Below are 15,457 nucleotides of genomic sequence, written 5' to 3'. Positions count from 1 at the left end.
ATGAGAGAGAGATGCCACACACAGCAATGGCACGGAGTCAGACTTGACAATATTTATCTCCCACTAATTTTTTTTTTGGAAAAGGGAGAATTTAGAAAAAAAAAAAAAAAGAGGACAAGTATTACACAGTGTTTTCAGTGGCACACAATGAGAGAGAGATGCCACACACAGCAATGGCACGGAGGCAGACTTGACAATATTTATCTCCCACTAATTTTTTTTTTGGAAAAGGGAGAATTTAGAAAAAAAAAAGGACAAGTATTAAGCTGGTTTCACACTTGCGTTTTTATCTGCATGCGTTTTAAAAAAAACGCATGTGTGAAAAACGCATGTAAACGCGGTAAAACGCATGCGTTTTTTAGACGCATGCGTTTTTATAGAAAAACACAAAACACAAGAAAACACAAGAAAAAACAAAACCCTAACCCTACCCCTACCCCTAACCCTAACCCTAAACGTGACTGAAATACGTGGCACTGAAATACGTGCAACTGAAATACGTGGTACTTAAATACGTGGCACTTAAATACGTGGCACGTGGCACTTAAATACGTGGCATGTGGCACTTAAATACGTGGCACGTGGCACTTAAATACGTGGCACATGGCACTTAAATACGTGGCACGTGGCACTTAAATACGTGGCACGTGGCACTTAAATATGTGGTACTTAAATACGTGGCACTTAAATACGTGGCACGTGGCACTTTAATACGTGGCACGTGGCACTTAAATATGTGGCACGTGGCACTTAAATACGTGGCACGTGGCATATGTGGCACTGAAATACGTGATACGTGGCACTGAAATACGTGATACGTGGCACTTAAATACGTGGCACGTGGCACTTAAATACGTGGCACTTAAATACGTGGCACGTGGCACTTAAATACGTGGCACGTGGCACTTAAATATGTGGTACTTAAATACGTGGCACTTAAATACGTGGCACGTGGCACTTTAATACGTGGCACGTGGCACTTAAATATGTGGCACGTGGCACTTAAATACGTGGCAATATGACTGTCAGAAAATGTTCATTAAACGGTTAGGGGTGAGGTTAGGGGTAGAGTTAGGGTTAGGGTTTGGATCCCTTTATCACCTTGATGGTGGTGGGTGGCTTTTCAGTGTGTTTTCTGTTTTTTTTCTATAAAAACGCATGCGTTTTTAGCGCAAACAAACGCATGTGCTTAAAAACGCATGCGTTTACATAGACAGCAATGCATTTTTTTGCCGCGAAAAAACGCATGCGTTTTTTCGCGGCAAAAAAACGCACAAGAAAATACTGCAGGTAGCATTTTTGAAAATGAACGCATGCAGACAAAAAACGCATGCGTTTGAAAACACGACCAAACGCATGTGCAAAAAAACGCATGCGTTTTCAATGTTAAATATAGGGAAAAAACGCATGCGTTTTTTGTGCAAAAAACGCTGCAGACAAAAACGCAAGTGTGAAACCAGCCACAGTGTTTTCGGTGCCACACAATGAGAGAGAGATGCCACACACAGCAATGGCACGGAGGCAGACTTGCCAATATTTATCTCCCTGCAGTTATCTCAGAAAAGTATGGCAGGCAGCTGTAAAAGGACTGCTGCACACAAAAGTGTGGACAAACACACAAGATAGCTGTGCAGAAAGGAAGGAAAAACAGGATTTGTGCTTTGAAAAAAGCAGTTGGTTTGCACAGCGGCGTACACACACAAAGCAACGCAGCTATCAGGGTCAGGGAGCCTTCTAGGGCAGCCCAATGAGCTACAGCGCTGAGGGAAAAAAAATCTAGCCTCCACTGTCCTGCAAACAAAAGGTGGTGTTGGACAGTGGAAATCGCTACAGCACAAGCGGTTTGTGGCTTTATGTACCCTGCCTATCACTATCCCTGCTTCTGAAGAAGCGGCAGCAACCTCTCCCTACGCTCAGATCAGCAGCAGTAAGATGGCGGTCGGCGGGAACGCCCCTTTATAGCCCCTGTGACGCCGCAGAAAGCAAGCCAATCACTGCAATGCCCTTCTCTAAGATGGTGGGGACTGAGATCTATGTCATCACGCTGCCCACACTCTGCGTCCACCTTCATTGGCTGAGAAATGGCGCTTCTAGCGTCATTGAAACGCGACTTTGGCGCGAAAGTCACGTACCGCATGGCAGACCCCACGCAGGGATCGGCTCGGTTTCATGAGACGCCGACTTTGCCAAAAGTCGGCGACTTATGAAAATGAACGATCCGTTTCGCTCAACCCTAATGGTGTGTATTATGGAATCCAAAGAGTTTAATTTTGGTCTCATCTGACGAGACTATATCCTCCCAGTATTTCACAGGATTGTCTAAATATTTTTGAGCAAATGTTAAACGCTCTTGAACATGCTTTTTGTTCAGCATTGGAGTTTTGTGTGGTAAACGTGCTCACAGGCCATGTGGGTTGAGTGCATTACTAATTGTTTTCTTTTAAACAATTGTACTTGCTGATTACAGGTCTTTTTGTAGCTCTCCACAGGTGGTTATTGGTTATTTAACAACTCTTCTGAAAATTCTTTTCACTTTTCTATCTGAAGTCTTGCGGGGAGCACCTGGCTATTCCTTGCTCATGCTGAAATTATGCCTTTTTCAGTTTCAGATTATAGCCCCAACAGTGCTCACTGGAATATTCAGCAGTTTAGAATGTATTCTGTAACCAATGCCACCAGCATGTTTTGCAATAATAAGGTTGCCAAAGTCTTGTGACAGCTCACTTGTTTTACCCATCATAAAATGTTTCTTGTATGGCACCTTGGAAATGAGAGACCTTTTTTTTTATCAGTTGAACCATCTGATATTTTTCATTTAGTGGCAGGATTGCTTTCTAATTACTGATAGATTTCTCAATATTACACATCACTTAACATACGGACAGCTATGGTTTGATTTCTTTGAAGGTGTGGATTCGATGGGTTGTTACAGAGAATTTCTTGTCAAAAGCATCTTTAGAAATATGCTTTACTTAAAAAATTGTTGACATGTTCAATACTTTTTTAACTCACTGCATATATACCTTATTTTTGGATTATAAGATGCACTTTTTCCAAAACATTTTTGGGAGAAAATGGAGGTGCATCTTATAATCTGAATGTAGTGTACCAGGCAGCGGCTGCAGTGGAGCGGGACCCCTGGAGGTGGGGTCGCTTCAGCAGGAAGCTGGCTGCAGCGGTAGGAGTGGGGCAATGCTGTGGGTCCCAGTTTCAGGGGAGGGGGTGTTTGGTGGTGCAAGGATGCGGTGGGCTCAAAGCTTTCACAAAATGTCGCTGGAGCCTCTGAACTTCCCATTGTTTACAATGCCGTGAACTTCAGGAAAATGGCCACCTGAGACTGAGCATGGGCAGATTGAGATCTCAGAAGCCAAGATCTCGGTGCTGAGATCTCAATCTGCATCTGAACCTCCTCTGGCTGCCATTTTCCCAAAGTCCACCTTGATAAAACCATGGGAAGTGCAGGAGCTCCGGTCACATTTTATGAAAGCCTGGGGCCCACCGCATCCTGGCACCACTGAAAACCCCTTCTTCCCAGTCTGGGGCCCGCAGCATCCTCCCACTCCTGCCACCAGCTTTCTGCAGCAGTGACCCTGCCTTCTGTGACCCCGCTCTAAATTGAGCGCTAAGAACCCTAATATATACCATATACAGACACACACACTGTATGCTGCACAGATACACATACAGTACAGACCAAAAGTTTGGACACACCTTCTCCTTTAAAGATTTTTCTGTATTTTCATGACTATGAGAATTGTGCATTCACACTGAAGGCATCAAAACTATGAATTAACACATGTGGAATTATGTACTTAACAAAAAAGTGTGAAACAACTGAAAATATGTCTTATATTCTAGGTTCTTCAAAGTAGCCACCTTTTGCTTTGATGACTGCTTTGCACACTCTTGGCATTCTCTTGATGAGCTTCAAGAGGTTGTCACCAGGAATGGTCTTCCAACAATCTTGAAGGAGTTCCCAGAGATGCTTATGCTTAGCACTTGTTGGCCCTTTTGCCTTCACTCTGCGGTCCAGCTCATCCCAAACCATCTCGATTGGGTTCAGGACTGGTGACTGTGGAGGCCAGGTCATCTGGTGTAGCACCCCATCACTCTCCTTCTTGGTCAAATAGCCCTTACACAGCCTGGAGGTGTGTCTGGGGTCATTTGTCAACGCAAACCGGATGGAATAGCATGCTGCTGCAAGATGCTGTGGTAGCCATGCTGGTCCAGTATGCCTTCAATTTTGAATAAATCCCCAACAGTGTCACCAGCAAAGCACCCCCTCACCATCACACCTCCTCCTCCATGCTTCACGGTGGGAACCAGGCATGTAGAGTCCATCCGTTCACCTTTTCTGCGTCGCACAAAGACACGGTGGTTGGAACCAAAGATCTCAAATTTGAACTCATCAGACCAAAGCACAGATTTCCACTGGTCTAATGTCCATTCCTTGTGTTCTTTAGCCCAAACAAGTCTCTTCTGCTTGTTGCCTGTCCTTAGCAGTGGTTTCCTAGCAGCTATTTTACCATGAAGGCCTGCTGCACAAAGTCTCCTCTTAACAAATGTTGTAGAGATGTGTCTGCTGCTAGAACTCTGTGTGGCACTGACCTGGTCTCTAATCTGAGCTGCTGTTAACCTGCGATTTCTGAGGCTTGCGACTCGGATAAACTTATCCTCAGAAGCAGAGGTGACTCTTGGTCTTCCTTTCCTGGGGCGGTCCTCATGTGAGCCAGTTTCTTTGTAGCGCTTGATGGTTTTTGCCACTGCACTTGGGGACACTTTCAAAGTTTTCCCAATTTTTCGGACTGACTGACCTTAATTTCTTAAAGTAATGATGGCCCCTCGTTTTTCTTTACTTAGCTGCTTTTTTCTTGCCATAATACAAATTCTAACAGTCTATTCAGTAGGACTATCAGCTGTGTATCCACCAGACTTCTGACCAACACAACTGATGGTCCCAAGCCCATTTATAAGGCAAGAAATCCCACTTATTAAACCTGACAGGGCACACCTGTGAAGTGAAAACCATTCCCGGTGACTACCTCTTGAAGCTCAATAAACATAAGGATGAATGACCTTGGGGAGATCAAAACATCCAACACCGCAGAGACACCATCACGTGTTTCTCAACGCAGTGATCCAGAACACTGCCCCCATCCCTAAAGGGAAATATGCAAATGCATGTAGAAAAGCCGCGGAGACACCATCACGTGTTTCTCAACGCAAGCAATGAATAGCCAGGTCTTTCACCGGGAAGGAACAACCACGGGAAGGGCAACATCCAATAAAGGAAAACCACCTATGACACGGGATAGTGTCTCCGCGGCTTTTCTACATGCATTTGCATATTTCCCTTTAGGGATGGGGGCAGTGTTCTGGATCACTGCGTTGGGAAACGTGTGATGGTGTCTCTGCGGTGTTGGATGTTTTGATCTCCCCGAGGTCATTCACCCTTATGTTTATAGTCTTTTCACTAGGCACTGCTCCTAATAGCCAGTTTCCTACTCCACACTGATGAGGGGCAAATACCCCGAAACAGCTGTCTGTGGATGGATACCATGTTTTGGCATAGGTGGTTTTCCTTTATTGGATGCTGCCCTTCCCGTGGTTCTTCCTTCCCGGTGAAAGACCTGGCTATTCATTGCTTGTGTTGAGAAACATGTGATGGTGTCTCCGCGGCTTTTCTACATACCTCTTGAAGCTCATCAAGAGAATGCCAAGAGTGTGCAAAGCAGTCATCAAAGCAAAAGGTGGCTACTTTGAAGAACCTAGAATATAAGACATAATTTCAGTTGTTTCACACTTTTTTGTTAAGTATATAATTCCACATGTGTTAATTCATAGGTTTGATGCCTTCAGTGTGAATGTACAATTTTCATAGTCATGAAAATACAGAAAAATCTTTGAATGAGAAGGTGTGTCCAAACTTTTGGTCTGTACTGTATATATGTATACTTACCAGGTTCTGCAGCTTCACTTGTGCAGATCCCAGCACAGAGGTTTAGGAGTAGCTGCAGACATCTTCCTGCCCCTGCTCTGACCTCTGCTGTACTGTGAGATGCCCCTCCCCCTCACTCTCAACTTAACCTGACACTGCAGGCAGAGAGAGGGCAGTGGAGGGGCTTTTGGGAGAGACGATCAAGGACTGCAGAGGAAGCCCAGCATTATTCAAATGCTGTACACCTGTGCACTTCATAAAGGGGCTGCAGATGCAGGGGGTCCCCTTTGTGTGTGGGGCCCTAGGCAGCTGCCTCGTCTGCCTGCCCCAAACCCCGACCCTGCATGTGTGATAGGTTTTGCTGACCTGTAAAGTATAATCACAATGTTAAACGCTATTATTTATACATTGTCATGTTTTGCAGGCAAAGATGGCTCTCCTTCTCCACTGGACCAGGCATTGGCATTGTTTTTCCTCCTACTTGTCCTTGCACTCTTGTGTTTTCTTCCAATATTACTGACCAGAAAACGTTTTTCCAGATCATGGGGGACCTCAAATTTATGAGCAGAATATAATGGTGCAGCTGGAGTTCATACTACATGTGTGATGAAATTAGGTTTGAATTTGATTCAACTATTTGCCGGTCAACAGGTTAAAATGGACAAATCAGTTGTTAAAGTCCTGTATTACACCCTCTCTCTGCTTTGTGTCCAGTCAGTGGTGGCGACACCATAGATATACTGTCAGGACAAAAGTATTGGGACAGCTCCACATTGCCAAAGGCAAACACAGTTCGAGGATGTATTCAGAGAAGCATGGAGTCTACATCACATGAAGTCATTATCCTCTTTGGTCAGGCCTCATCTGGAATACTGTGTCCAGTTCTGGGCACCACATTTTAAAAAAGACATCGGCCTTTCCTAAACTTTTCTCACAAAGCTTGTAGTTACAATTGTTTACAATGTCTTGTGCTGAAGCATTATGATTTCCCAACATTGTAGCCTTAGGGTTCAAGGCTGCCCCCTGATAACACATAGCATAATCATCAAACCCAAACTCCTCCATCAGACACAGACAGAGAAGTGTGACCCGTCACTGCCCAGAACACGTCTCCTCCAGAGTCCAGTGGTGGCGGCATTACACCACTGCGTCTGACACGCAGGATTGTGCTTGGTGATGTATGGCTGCATGTAGCTGCTCAGCCATGAAGCTTCGGCCGGGGGTGCAGTGTTTGTGATGATGTTATTACCAGAGGAGGTCTGGACTCCGCACAGTGATGGTTACTTTTATGCCCAATGCTAATCAGCACTCGGGATCCCTCTCTGTAATGTTTCAGACTATACACTTCGTGGCTGAGTTGCTGCAGTTCCTTCCACTTCTTAGTGAGCATTTTATTGAAACCCTCTAAATTCTTAGCCTTAAAGGGAACCTGTCAGCTGATACCTGCTGCCCAAACCGACATTTATCAGCCACTGGCTGTAGTTTCCCAGACACCGGCTTTATATCGGCACTGGGAACCGAGCCGCGATGGTGACTAGGTGTATAGGTGGTTCCCAGGCGGCTCCTCCCTGCCCGCTGACAGTGACTGACAAGTCTCTACCAATGTGCGCATATAGGCAAAGGCTTTCCAGTCACCATCACTGGGCAGGGAGAAGCCACCTGCCTATACAACTAGTCAACATGTCTGCCTATTAAAAGCCAGTGTCTGGGAAACTGAAGCCAGTGGCTGATATATGTCGGTTTGGGCAGCAGGTATCAGCTGACAGGTTCCCTTTAAGGCTATGTGCCCATGTTGTGTTTTTTAAGCATTTTTCCCGCGTTTTCCTGCTGAGGAAATGCTTAAAAAATGCTTACAAAACGCATCCCATTATTTTTAATGGCATTCCACAATTGTTGTGCCGCAGCGGAAACGCATCGCAGAAAGAAACGCAGCATGTTCATTGATTTTGTGGAATCGCGGCGAATTGTCCACTATAGAATTGTATTGGGACGCATAAAAAAAAACGCATGAAAAACGCAACAAATAGGCAATAAAAATGCAAAAAAACCTCGAAAAAAACGCTAGAAAGACACGTGCGGATTTCCCAGCAAGGGAGTCTGGTTTTGATGAATGTAATCACTGTTTAATTATTTGTTTTTCTTGTGAATAAAGCATAAAAATTTGACTGATTAAAGATTGAGTTCTTCAGAGTATTGTCGCAGAGTTTTCATATATATATATATATATATATATATATTATACAGTGCAATACATAGTGCATGTTGATACGATTATTGGGGTGCAAAATGTGCTGGTTCTATTAAAAAATATACTTTTTATTTAAAAAAATATATATCATTTTTTTTATCTTAGTTAGATTTTCTTTAAACTTTTGCCTCTGCCTTTTCAAGGTTTTTACTATTTCATACTTAGGGGAGTTACATCAGTCTAAGGCCTGTCCCACACGTCCAGATAATTCCGGTACCGGAAAAAATCGGTACCGGAGTTATCCGTGTCCGTGTGTCCGTGAGCTCACGTAGGCCATCCGTGTGGCACACGTGCGGCAGCCGTGTGCCGCCTGGGTACCACACGGACCGTGCAGGAGAGACAGCGCTACAGTAAGCGCTGTCCCCCCAGCATGGTGCTGAAGCCGCCATTCATCCGTTCTCTCCAGCGCTCGCTGGGGAGAAGGGATGAAAAATCTTTTTTTTTGTTTTTATGTGTTTAAAATAAACTTTAGGGCATCCTCCCCCCTCCCACCCCCTGTGCGCCCGGCCGCCGGCATTAAAATACTCACCCGCCTCCCTCGACGCTTGCTCTCCGCCCCGCAGCTTCTCCTGCACTGAGCGGTCACGTGGTGCCGCTCATTACAGTTGATGAATATGCGGCTCCACCTCCCATAGGGGTGGAGCACATATTCATTACCTTAAAGGGAACCTGCCCCTCCCCCAGGGGGTTTTTAAGTAAAAGAGCCACTATCAGCAGCACTAAGGCTGCATTCTAAGAAGGTGGCTCTTATGTTTAGCATCCCTAGGAATGCTGAAATAATCACTTTTATAAATTTGGCGCCATACCTCTATTGAGTCAGGGAGGCATGATTTCTCCCTGACTCAAGCACCTCGCAGCCGTCCATCATCCCACCGGGCGCCGCCTCCTCTGTCGTGACATCACCGTCGCCTTCGTGTAGCTGAGGCCCCAGACTTCACAAATCTCACGAGACTTCGGCACTATCTTAACCCTGCTGTTTTGTTCCCATGCACTATACCAGTGTTTCCCAAGTCCGGTCCTCAAGAGCCACCAACAGGTCATGTTTTCAGGATTTCCTTAGTATTGCCCAGGTGATGGAATTATTACCTGTGAAGGTGATGCAATTATCACCTGTGCAATACTAAGGAAATCCTGAAAACATGACCTGTTGGTGGCTCTTGAGGACCGGACTTGGGGAGCACTGCACTATACACTTGTATTGCTCCTGGGTTTACTAAGACCCGGTTTATTAAATCTTGATTTTAGATACTCTAACTCAATTATTTTTATACCTTTTGCTTACTAGACTGTATGGGAACATGTTTGGAAATAAAAGAAAAAGAAAAATGAAATTGAAATCTTTATTTTTATTTTTTTTATTAAAAAAAATCTTAGTAATAAGCAAAACGAAAAATAGCAAACTACACATATGCGGTAAAAAAACCAAACCAAAACAAGCAAATAAAACATTTTGTGATAAAAAAAATTAAAGATAATAAGCACTTCAATTTGAACATATGCAGCGCCCCAGAGTCCTGGTCGTTGCAGTACTGTAGCTCCGCCGCTAAGGGGGGCTATGGTACGTCTGATTGCACTGAAGGAGTTCATCTGACCAGGTATCACATACACCAATACATTTCACAGTCGGGCCTCCAGGGAGAGCTAAGGGTGCTATTTATTAGGCCACTCCTCACTGTGTGGGTAAACTGGGGGTCAGGCAGGAAGTTAGAAAGAAAGCTGACTGGGTTGGAACCAGGCAACACCTTGTGGCTGAGGGTGTTGTGGGGGGAAGATTCGGTATTGTCCCTGTCAGGTTTGGGACCCTGACAGAGGCCTGGCAACGAGAAAGAACGTCATGGGACCGTGCCTGCTCAGCATAGCAGCGGTGCCCTAAGAAAGGATCAGAAGCGAGATATATTGTGCTGAGTGAGAAACGAGATCAAAGCAAGAAGGAGAATACCAGTAGGAGTCGTGCTGTAAGACCGAGGCAACATCCTACTGAGGCGCATAGCCGGCGGCCGGAACGCCGAGGAAGTATTTATATATCTAGCTCCAAGCAATACTTCAAACCAACTGCAGGACAGTCAGTCTAAGGCGGGCTGTCTCACCTAAATCACCTATGCAGACATAGGGGGCAACCTGTGGAGAGGGGCGACTCTAGGGTCCCGAAGAGCTCCGAGCCTACCCGTCATACGGGTGCGTCCCAACCATAACACCGGGAGGGACGGATTAGCAGAACATCATCTAATCGAGTTGTGAGGGAACACGAGAAACAGACACAACAGTTGTGGGGACGTTCCGTAAGCACAGCAGGGGAGGACCACAACACATAGCGCTAGCAGGAAGGCACAGATTTCCACCTGCAAAGAGAACTCTGGAGGTGCCATTGGACCGGCCGGACTTGTGCAGCCTGGTTAACCGTATTCCGGACTGAGGACCCAGAGATCTTCAGTAAAGAGGTAAAGAGACTGCAACCTGGTGTCCTCGTTATTTACTGCGACCGGCACTACACCGCACTACCACCACCATTCACATCTATTATTTACTGTACGCCCCTCAGCAGGGTCACGGACCGGGCCTAGCCACCGTGACAACCCCGGAGCAGAGACTCAGAGGCACGGTACTGGGTACCCCTCGGCCCTGCGGCAGTGGGGGCGCTACACACATTTACATGGTAATATAAATTTATGTATTCTTGCATGACGTACAATAAACATGGGCTTTGCATAAGAATTCTTTACATCCAGAACATGTAATACTTGTTTTATTATCACAAGAATAAGGGCAGTAGCTGCACCTTTTTCTTTTTATTCTGGAAGCACCGCTGGTAGAGGCCATGGGGGTAGAAGTGCTTGTGGAGGCCATGGGGGTAGAATGCTTGTGGAGGCCATGGGGGTAGACGTGCTTGTGGAGGCCATGGGGGTAGACGTGCTGGTAGAGGCCATGGGGGTAGACGTGCTTATGGAAGCCATGGGGGTAGAAGTGCTTGTGGAGGCCATGGGGGTAGAAGTGCTTGTGGAGGCCATGGGGGTAGAAGTGCTTGTGGAGGCCATGGGGGTAGAAGTGCTTGTGGAGGCCATGGGGGTAGAAGTGCTTGTGGAGGCCATGGGGGTAGAAGTGCTTGTGGAGGCCATGGGGGTAGAAGTGCTTGTGGAGGCCATGGGGGTAGAAGTGCTTGTGGAGGCCATGGGGGTAGACGTGCTTGTGGAGGCCATGGGGGTAGACGTGCTTTTGGAGGCCATGGGGGTAGATGTGCTGGTAGAGGCCATGGGGGTAGATGTGCTTGTGGAGGCCATGGGGGTAGAAGTGCTTGTGGAGGCCATGGGGGTAGAAGTGCTTGTGGAGGCCATGGGGGTAGACGTGCTTGTTGAGGCCTTGGGGGTAGACGTGCTTGTTGAGGCCATGGGGGTAGACGTGCTGGTAGAGGCCATGGGGGTAGACGTGCTGGTAGAGGCCATGGGGGTAGACGTGCTTGTGGAGGCCATGGGGGTAGAAGTGCTTTTGGAGGCCATGGGGGTAGACGTGCTTGTGGAGGCCATGGGGGTAGACGTGCTTGTGGAGGCCATGGGGGTAGACGTGCTTGTGGAGGCCATGGGGGTAGACGTGCTTGTGGAGGCCATGGGCGTAGAAGTGCTTGTGGAGGCCATGGGGGTAGACGTGCTTGTGGAGGCCATGGGGATAGAAGTGCTTGTGGAGGCCATGGGGGTAGAAGTGCTTGTGGAGGCCATGGGGGTAGACGTGCTTGTGGAGGCCATGGGGGTAGATGTGCTTGTGGAGGCCATGGGGGTAGACGTGCTTTTGGAGGCCATGGGGGTAGATGTGCTTGTGGAGGCCATGGGGGTAGAAGTGCTTGTGGAGGCCATGGGGGTAGACGTGCTTGTGGAGGCCATGGGGGTAGATGTGCTTGTGGAGGCCATGGGGGTAGAAGTGCTTGTGGAGGCCATGGGGGTAGACGTGCTTGTGGAGGCCATGGGGATAGAAGTGCTTGTGGAGGTCATGGGGGTAGAAGTGCTTATGGAGGCCATGGGGGTAGACGTGCTTGTGGAGGCCATGGGGGTAGATGTGCTTGTGGAGGCCATGGGGGTAGATGTGCTTGTGGAGGCCATGGGGTAGACGTGCTTGTGGAGGCCATGGGGGTAGAAGTGCTTGTGGAGGCCATGGTTTCACTATCCTGAGCATGTTGCTGGATGCTCTGTACAAGGCCTGCTGCGCCTTTCGTTCTGAAAACAAGGAGATAAGCCAGGAAGACAGACTCTTACTTAGCCCAAAAAATCGTTTGCAGGCCATTAGAGCTCAGCTTTACAAAATAAGGCCCTCTTACACAGCGCGTTCTGCGCAGTCCGTTCTGCGCAGAATATACACGTGTAGTGCACACCTAGTGATCTCTCCAGATGCACTCTACATTTTAGTATAGACTGTGCACCAAAAATAATCAATATAAAGCCATTTTTATGGTGTGCAGATCTCAATGCATACACCTGGCAGAGCGCGTGTACGACCCCATTGAAATAATTTAGGAAATAAATAAATTGATATACAATAGTAGAAGCAATAAGAAGACCCAACTGAGGTTATAACTCCTTTATTTCACTGAAAATATGGCCTCACAGCTGTAAAAAATGATGGCTGGTCACTATGACCCGAACACGACAAGTGTACAAATCGGCGTGTAGCAAAAAGTAAACAAAAAAACAACAACATAGTCATAGATAGGACCCCCAAATGAGGAAAAGTCAAGTAACCTCAAGTTTTAGAAACTTATAGAAAAATATCTACAGGGCCTCACAAATTCTCTATGGGTCACTATGACCCGTACACAACAGCAGGGTTAAGTGGAGCACGGTAACCCACTCCACTGCGCAGGCGCCGGTGACATCACGACAGAGAGGAGGCGGCGCCCGGTGGGATGATGGACGGCTGCGAGGTGCTTGATTCAGGGAGAAATCATGCCTCCCTGACTCAATAGAGGCATGGCGCCAAATTTATAAAAGTGATTATTTCAGCATTCCTAGGGATACTAAACATAAGAGCCACCTTCACAGAATGCAGCCTTAGTGCTGCTGATAGTGGCTCTTTTACTTAAAAATGCCATGGGGGGGTGACAGGTTCCCATTAAAGAGCGGTACCACGTAATCGCTGAGCAGAGGAGAGGAGAGCCACCGGCACTGGACAACGGGGAAGCAGAGACGGAAATGCAGGTGCGAGGAGGGTGAGTATGATGGGGAGGGGGGCAATGTGAGCCATGCATATAACCAGGGGAAGGGGGGAGCCGAGCAATGCGGGACCGGGGGAGCCGAGCAATGCTGGACCGGGGGAGCCGAGCAATGCTGGACCGGGGGAGCCGAGCAATGCGGGACCGGGGGAGCCGAGCAATGCGGGACCGGGGGAGCCGAGCAATGCGGGACCGGGGGAGCCGAGCAATGCGGGACCGGGGGAGCCGAGCAATGCTGGACCAGGGGAGCCGAGAAATGCGGGACACACCTCCGCCCCTGTTCCAGGAGTGTCTGCTTACACTGCGGTGGGTAAACGCTGACATTTGCTTCATTGCTTTATCACTATTGCCATGTTTGCAGTTTGCAGTCTTCGGTGGCGCACGCGCAGTATGCTTAGCCCTACTGCGGGCAAAGCCGAAAAGCATTACTGCGCATGCGCCCTCGCACTATGTCCCAGAAGTATTTCGCTGTGTTCCGGGACATAGTGCGCGGAACCCTACCAATAGGAATAATCCTCAAAGCAAAATTTAATAAACCTAATAATGACTGCAATTCTTTCAAAGTAACTTTTTCTTTCAATAGAAATAAATGAATCATTGAGCAAAGTTTAGAAATTTTTTCGTGAGGGAGGGAAAAAGTCACGCTCTCTGAATTTATTAAAATACCTAAAAATTCCAGAGAAGTAAAAGGTAGAAACGTTTTTTCAACCGCAATGGTGACCCCAAAATATTCGAATACGATAAATGTTTTTAACAATGATAAACAAAATTCCGTGTTGCTGGGGCCAATAAATAAAAAGTCATCAAGATAATGCAAAACCCCCCACCTTCCGAATTAAATACAACCACCCAATGCAAAAAAGTAGAGAGCGTCCCAAAGTAATAGAAGGATAACGAAAAACCCATAGGGAGACATTTGTCAAAAAAGAATTTACCATTAAAAATAAAACCCAACGAACTAAAACCTTCAGGGTTTACGGGTAAAAGCCTAAACGCTGACTTGATGTGAGATTTCGCCATAAGAGAATTGCGACCAAATTTCTGTAGCATCTCAATGGCTCTATCAAATGAAGCGTGTTTTACCGAACACCAATCTGTATCAACCTCGTCATTCAAAGAACAACCTTTTGGATAAGACAGATGGTGTATTAATCTAAAAGATCCTTGGTCTTTTTTAGGAACTACCCCAAGAGGGGAGATCCTAAAATTGCTAAAAGGGGAATATCAAAAGGGCCAGCGACCCTACCTGCTTCAAGTTCTTTCAAAATCTTATCTTCCACTACTAGAGGAAATTCCAAAGCTGAAGGTAAGTTATTAACTATTGTACAGCCAACACCTTTAAAAGGAGGCACATAAAAAGCTTTAAGAAAGCCTTCGAAAAGCAGAGAGCTCCTCCCCTGATCTGGATAAATTCTTAGCCATGGGGCCATATTTCCCAATTTCACTGTGGTCAGGGTTTTTAACCCCTCTCTGACCTCGGACGGGATAGTACGTCTGAGGTCAGATCCCCCGCTTTGATGCAGGGATCTGACGGTGAGCCCGCATCAAAGCCGGGACATGTCAGCTGTTATGAACAGCTGACATGTGCCCGCCATAGCGACAGGTGGAATCGCGATCCACCCGCCGCTATTAAGTTAAATGCCGCTGTCAAATGCTGACAGCGGCATTAAACCGGCGCTTCCGGCCATTGGGCGGGAAATGAGCACATCGCCGACCCCCGTCACATGATCGGGGGTCAGCGATGCGTCTGCATAGTAACCATAGAGATCCTTGAGACCTCTATGGTTACTGATGCCGGTTTGCTGTGAGCACCACCCTGTGGTCGGCGCTCATAGCAATGCAGGAATTCAGCTACATAGAAGCGATCTGATGATCGCTCCCATGTAGCTGAGCTGATCGAGTTGTGCCAGCTTCTAGCCTCCCATGGAGGCTATAAAAGCATGGCAAAAGTAAATAAAAAGTTAAAAAAAATGTGAAAAAAATAAAAAAAATATAAAAGTTTAAATCACCCCCCTTTGCCCCATTCAAAATAAAGCAATAAAAAGAAAATCAAACCTACACATATTTGGTATCGCCGCGT

The 15,457-nt window shown here is 46.8% G+C and overlaps 1 protein-coding gene across 1 annotated transcript in view; it reads left to right on the top strand.

The window, feature by feature from the left end:
* LOC143774272 (CD276 antigen-like) overlaps positions 1-8,117 on the top strand; it is a 73,093-nt gene extending 64,976 nt beyond the window's left edge. Inside the window, exon 3 of the mRNA XM_077261689.1 lies at positions 6,363-8,117. Coding sequence (XP_077117804.1) covers positions 6,363-6,502 — 140 coding nt within the window. The 3' untranslated portion in view covers positions 6,503-8,117. The remainder of the gene's footprint in view (positions 1-6,362) is intronic.
* Positions 8,118-15,457: the final 7,340 nt, after the last annotated feature.

Source organism: Ranitomeya variabilis, chromosome 5 (assembly GCF_051348905.1).
Source record: "Ranitomeya variabilis isolate aRanVar5 chromosome 5, aRanVar5.hap1, whole genome shotgun sequence".
Lineage (NCBI taxonomy): Eukaryota > Metazoa > Chordata > Amphibia > Anura > Dendrobatidae > Ranitomeya > Ranitomeya variabilis.
This window is presented reverse-complemented; position numbering and strand designations above follow the sequence as displayed.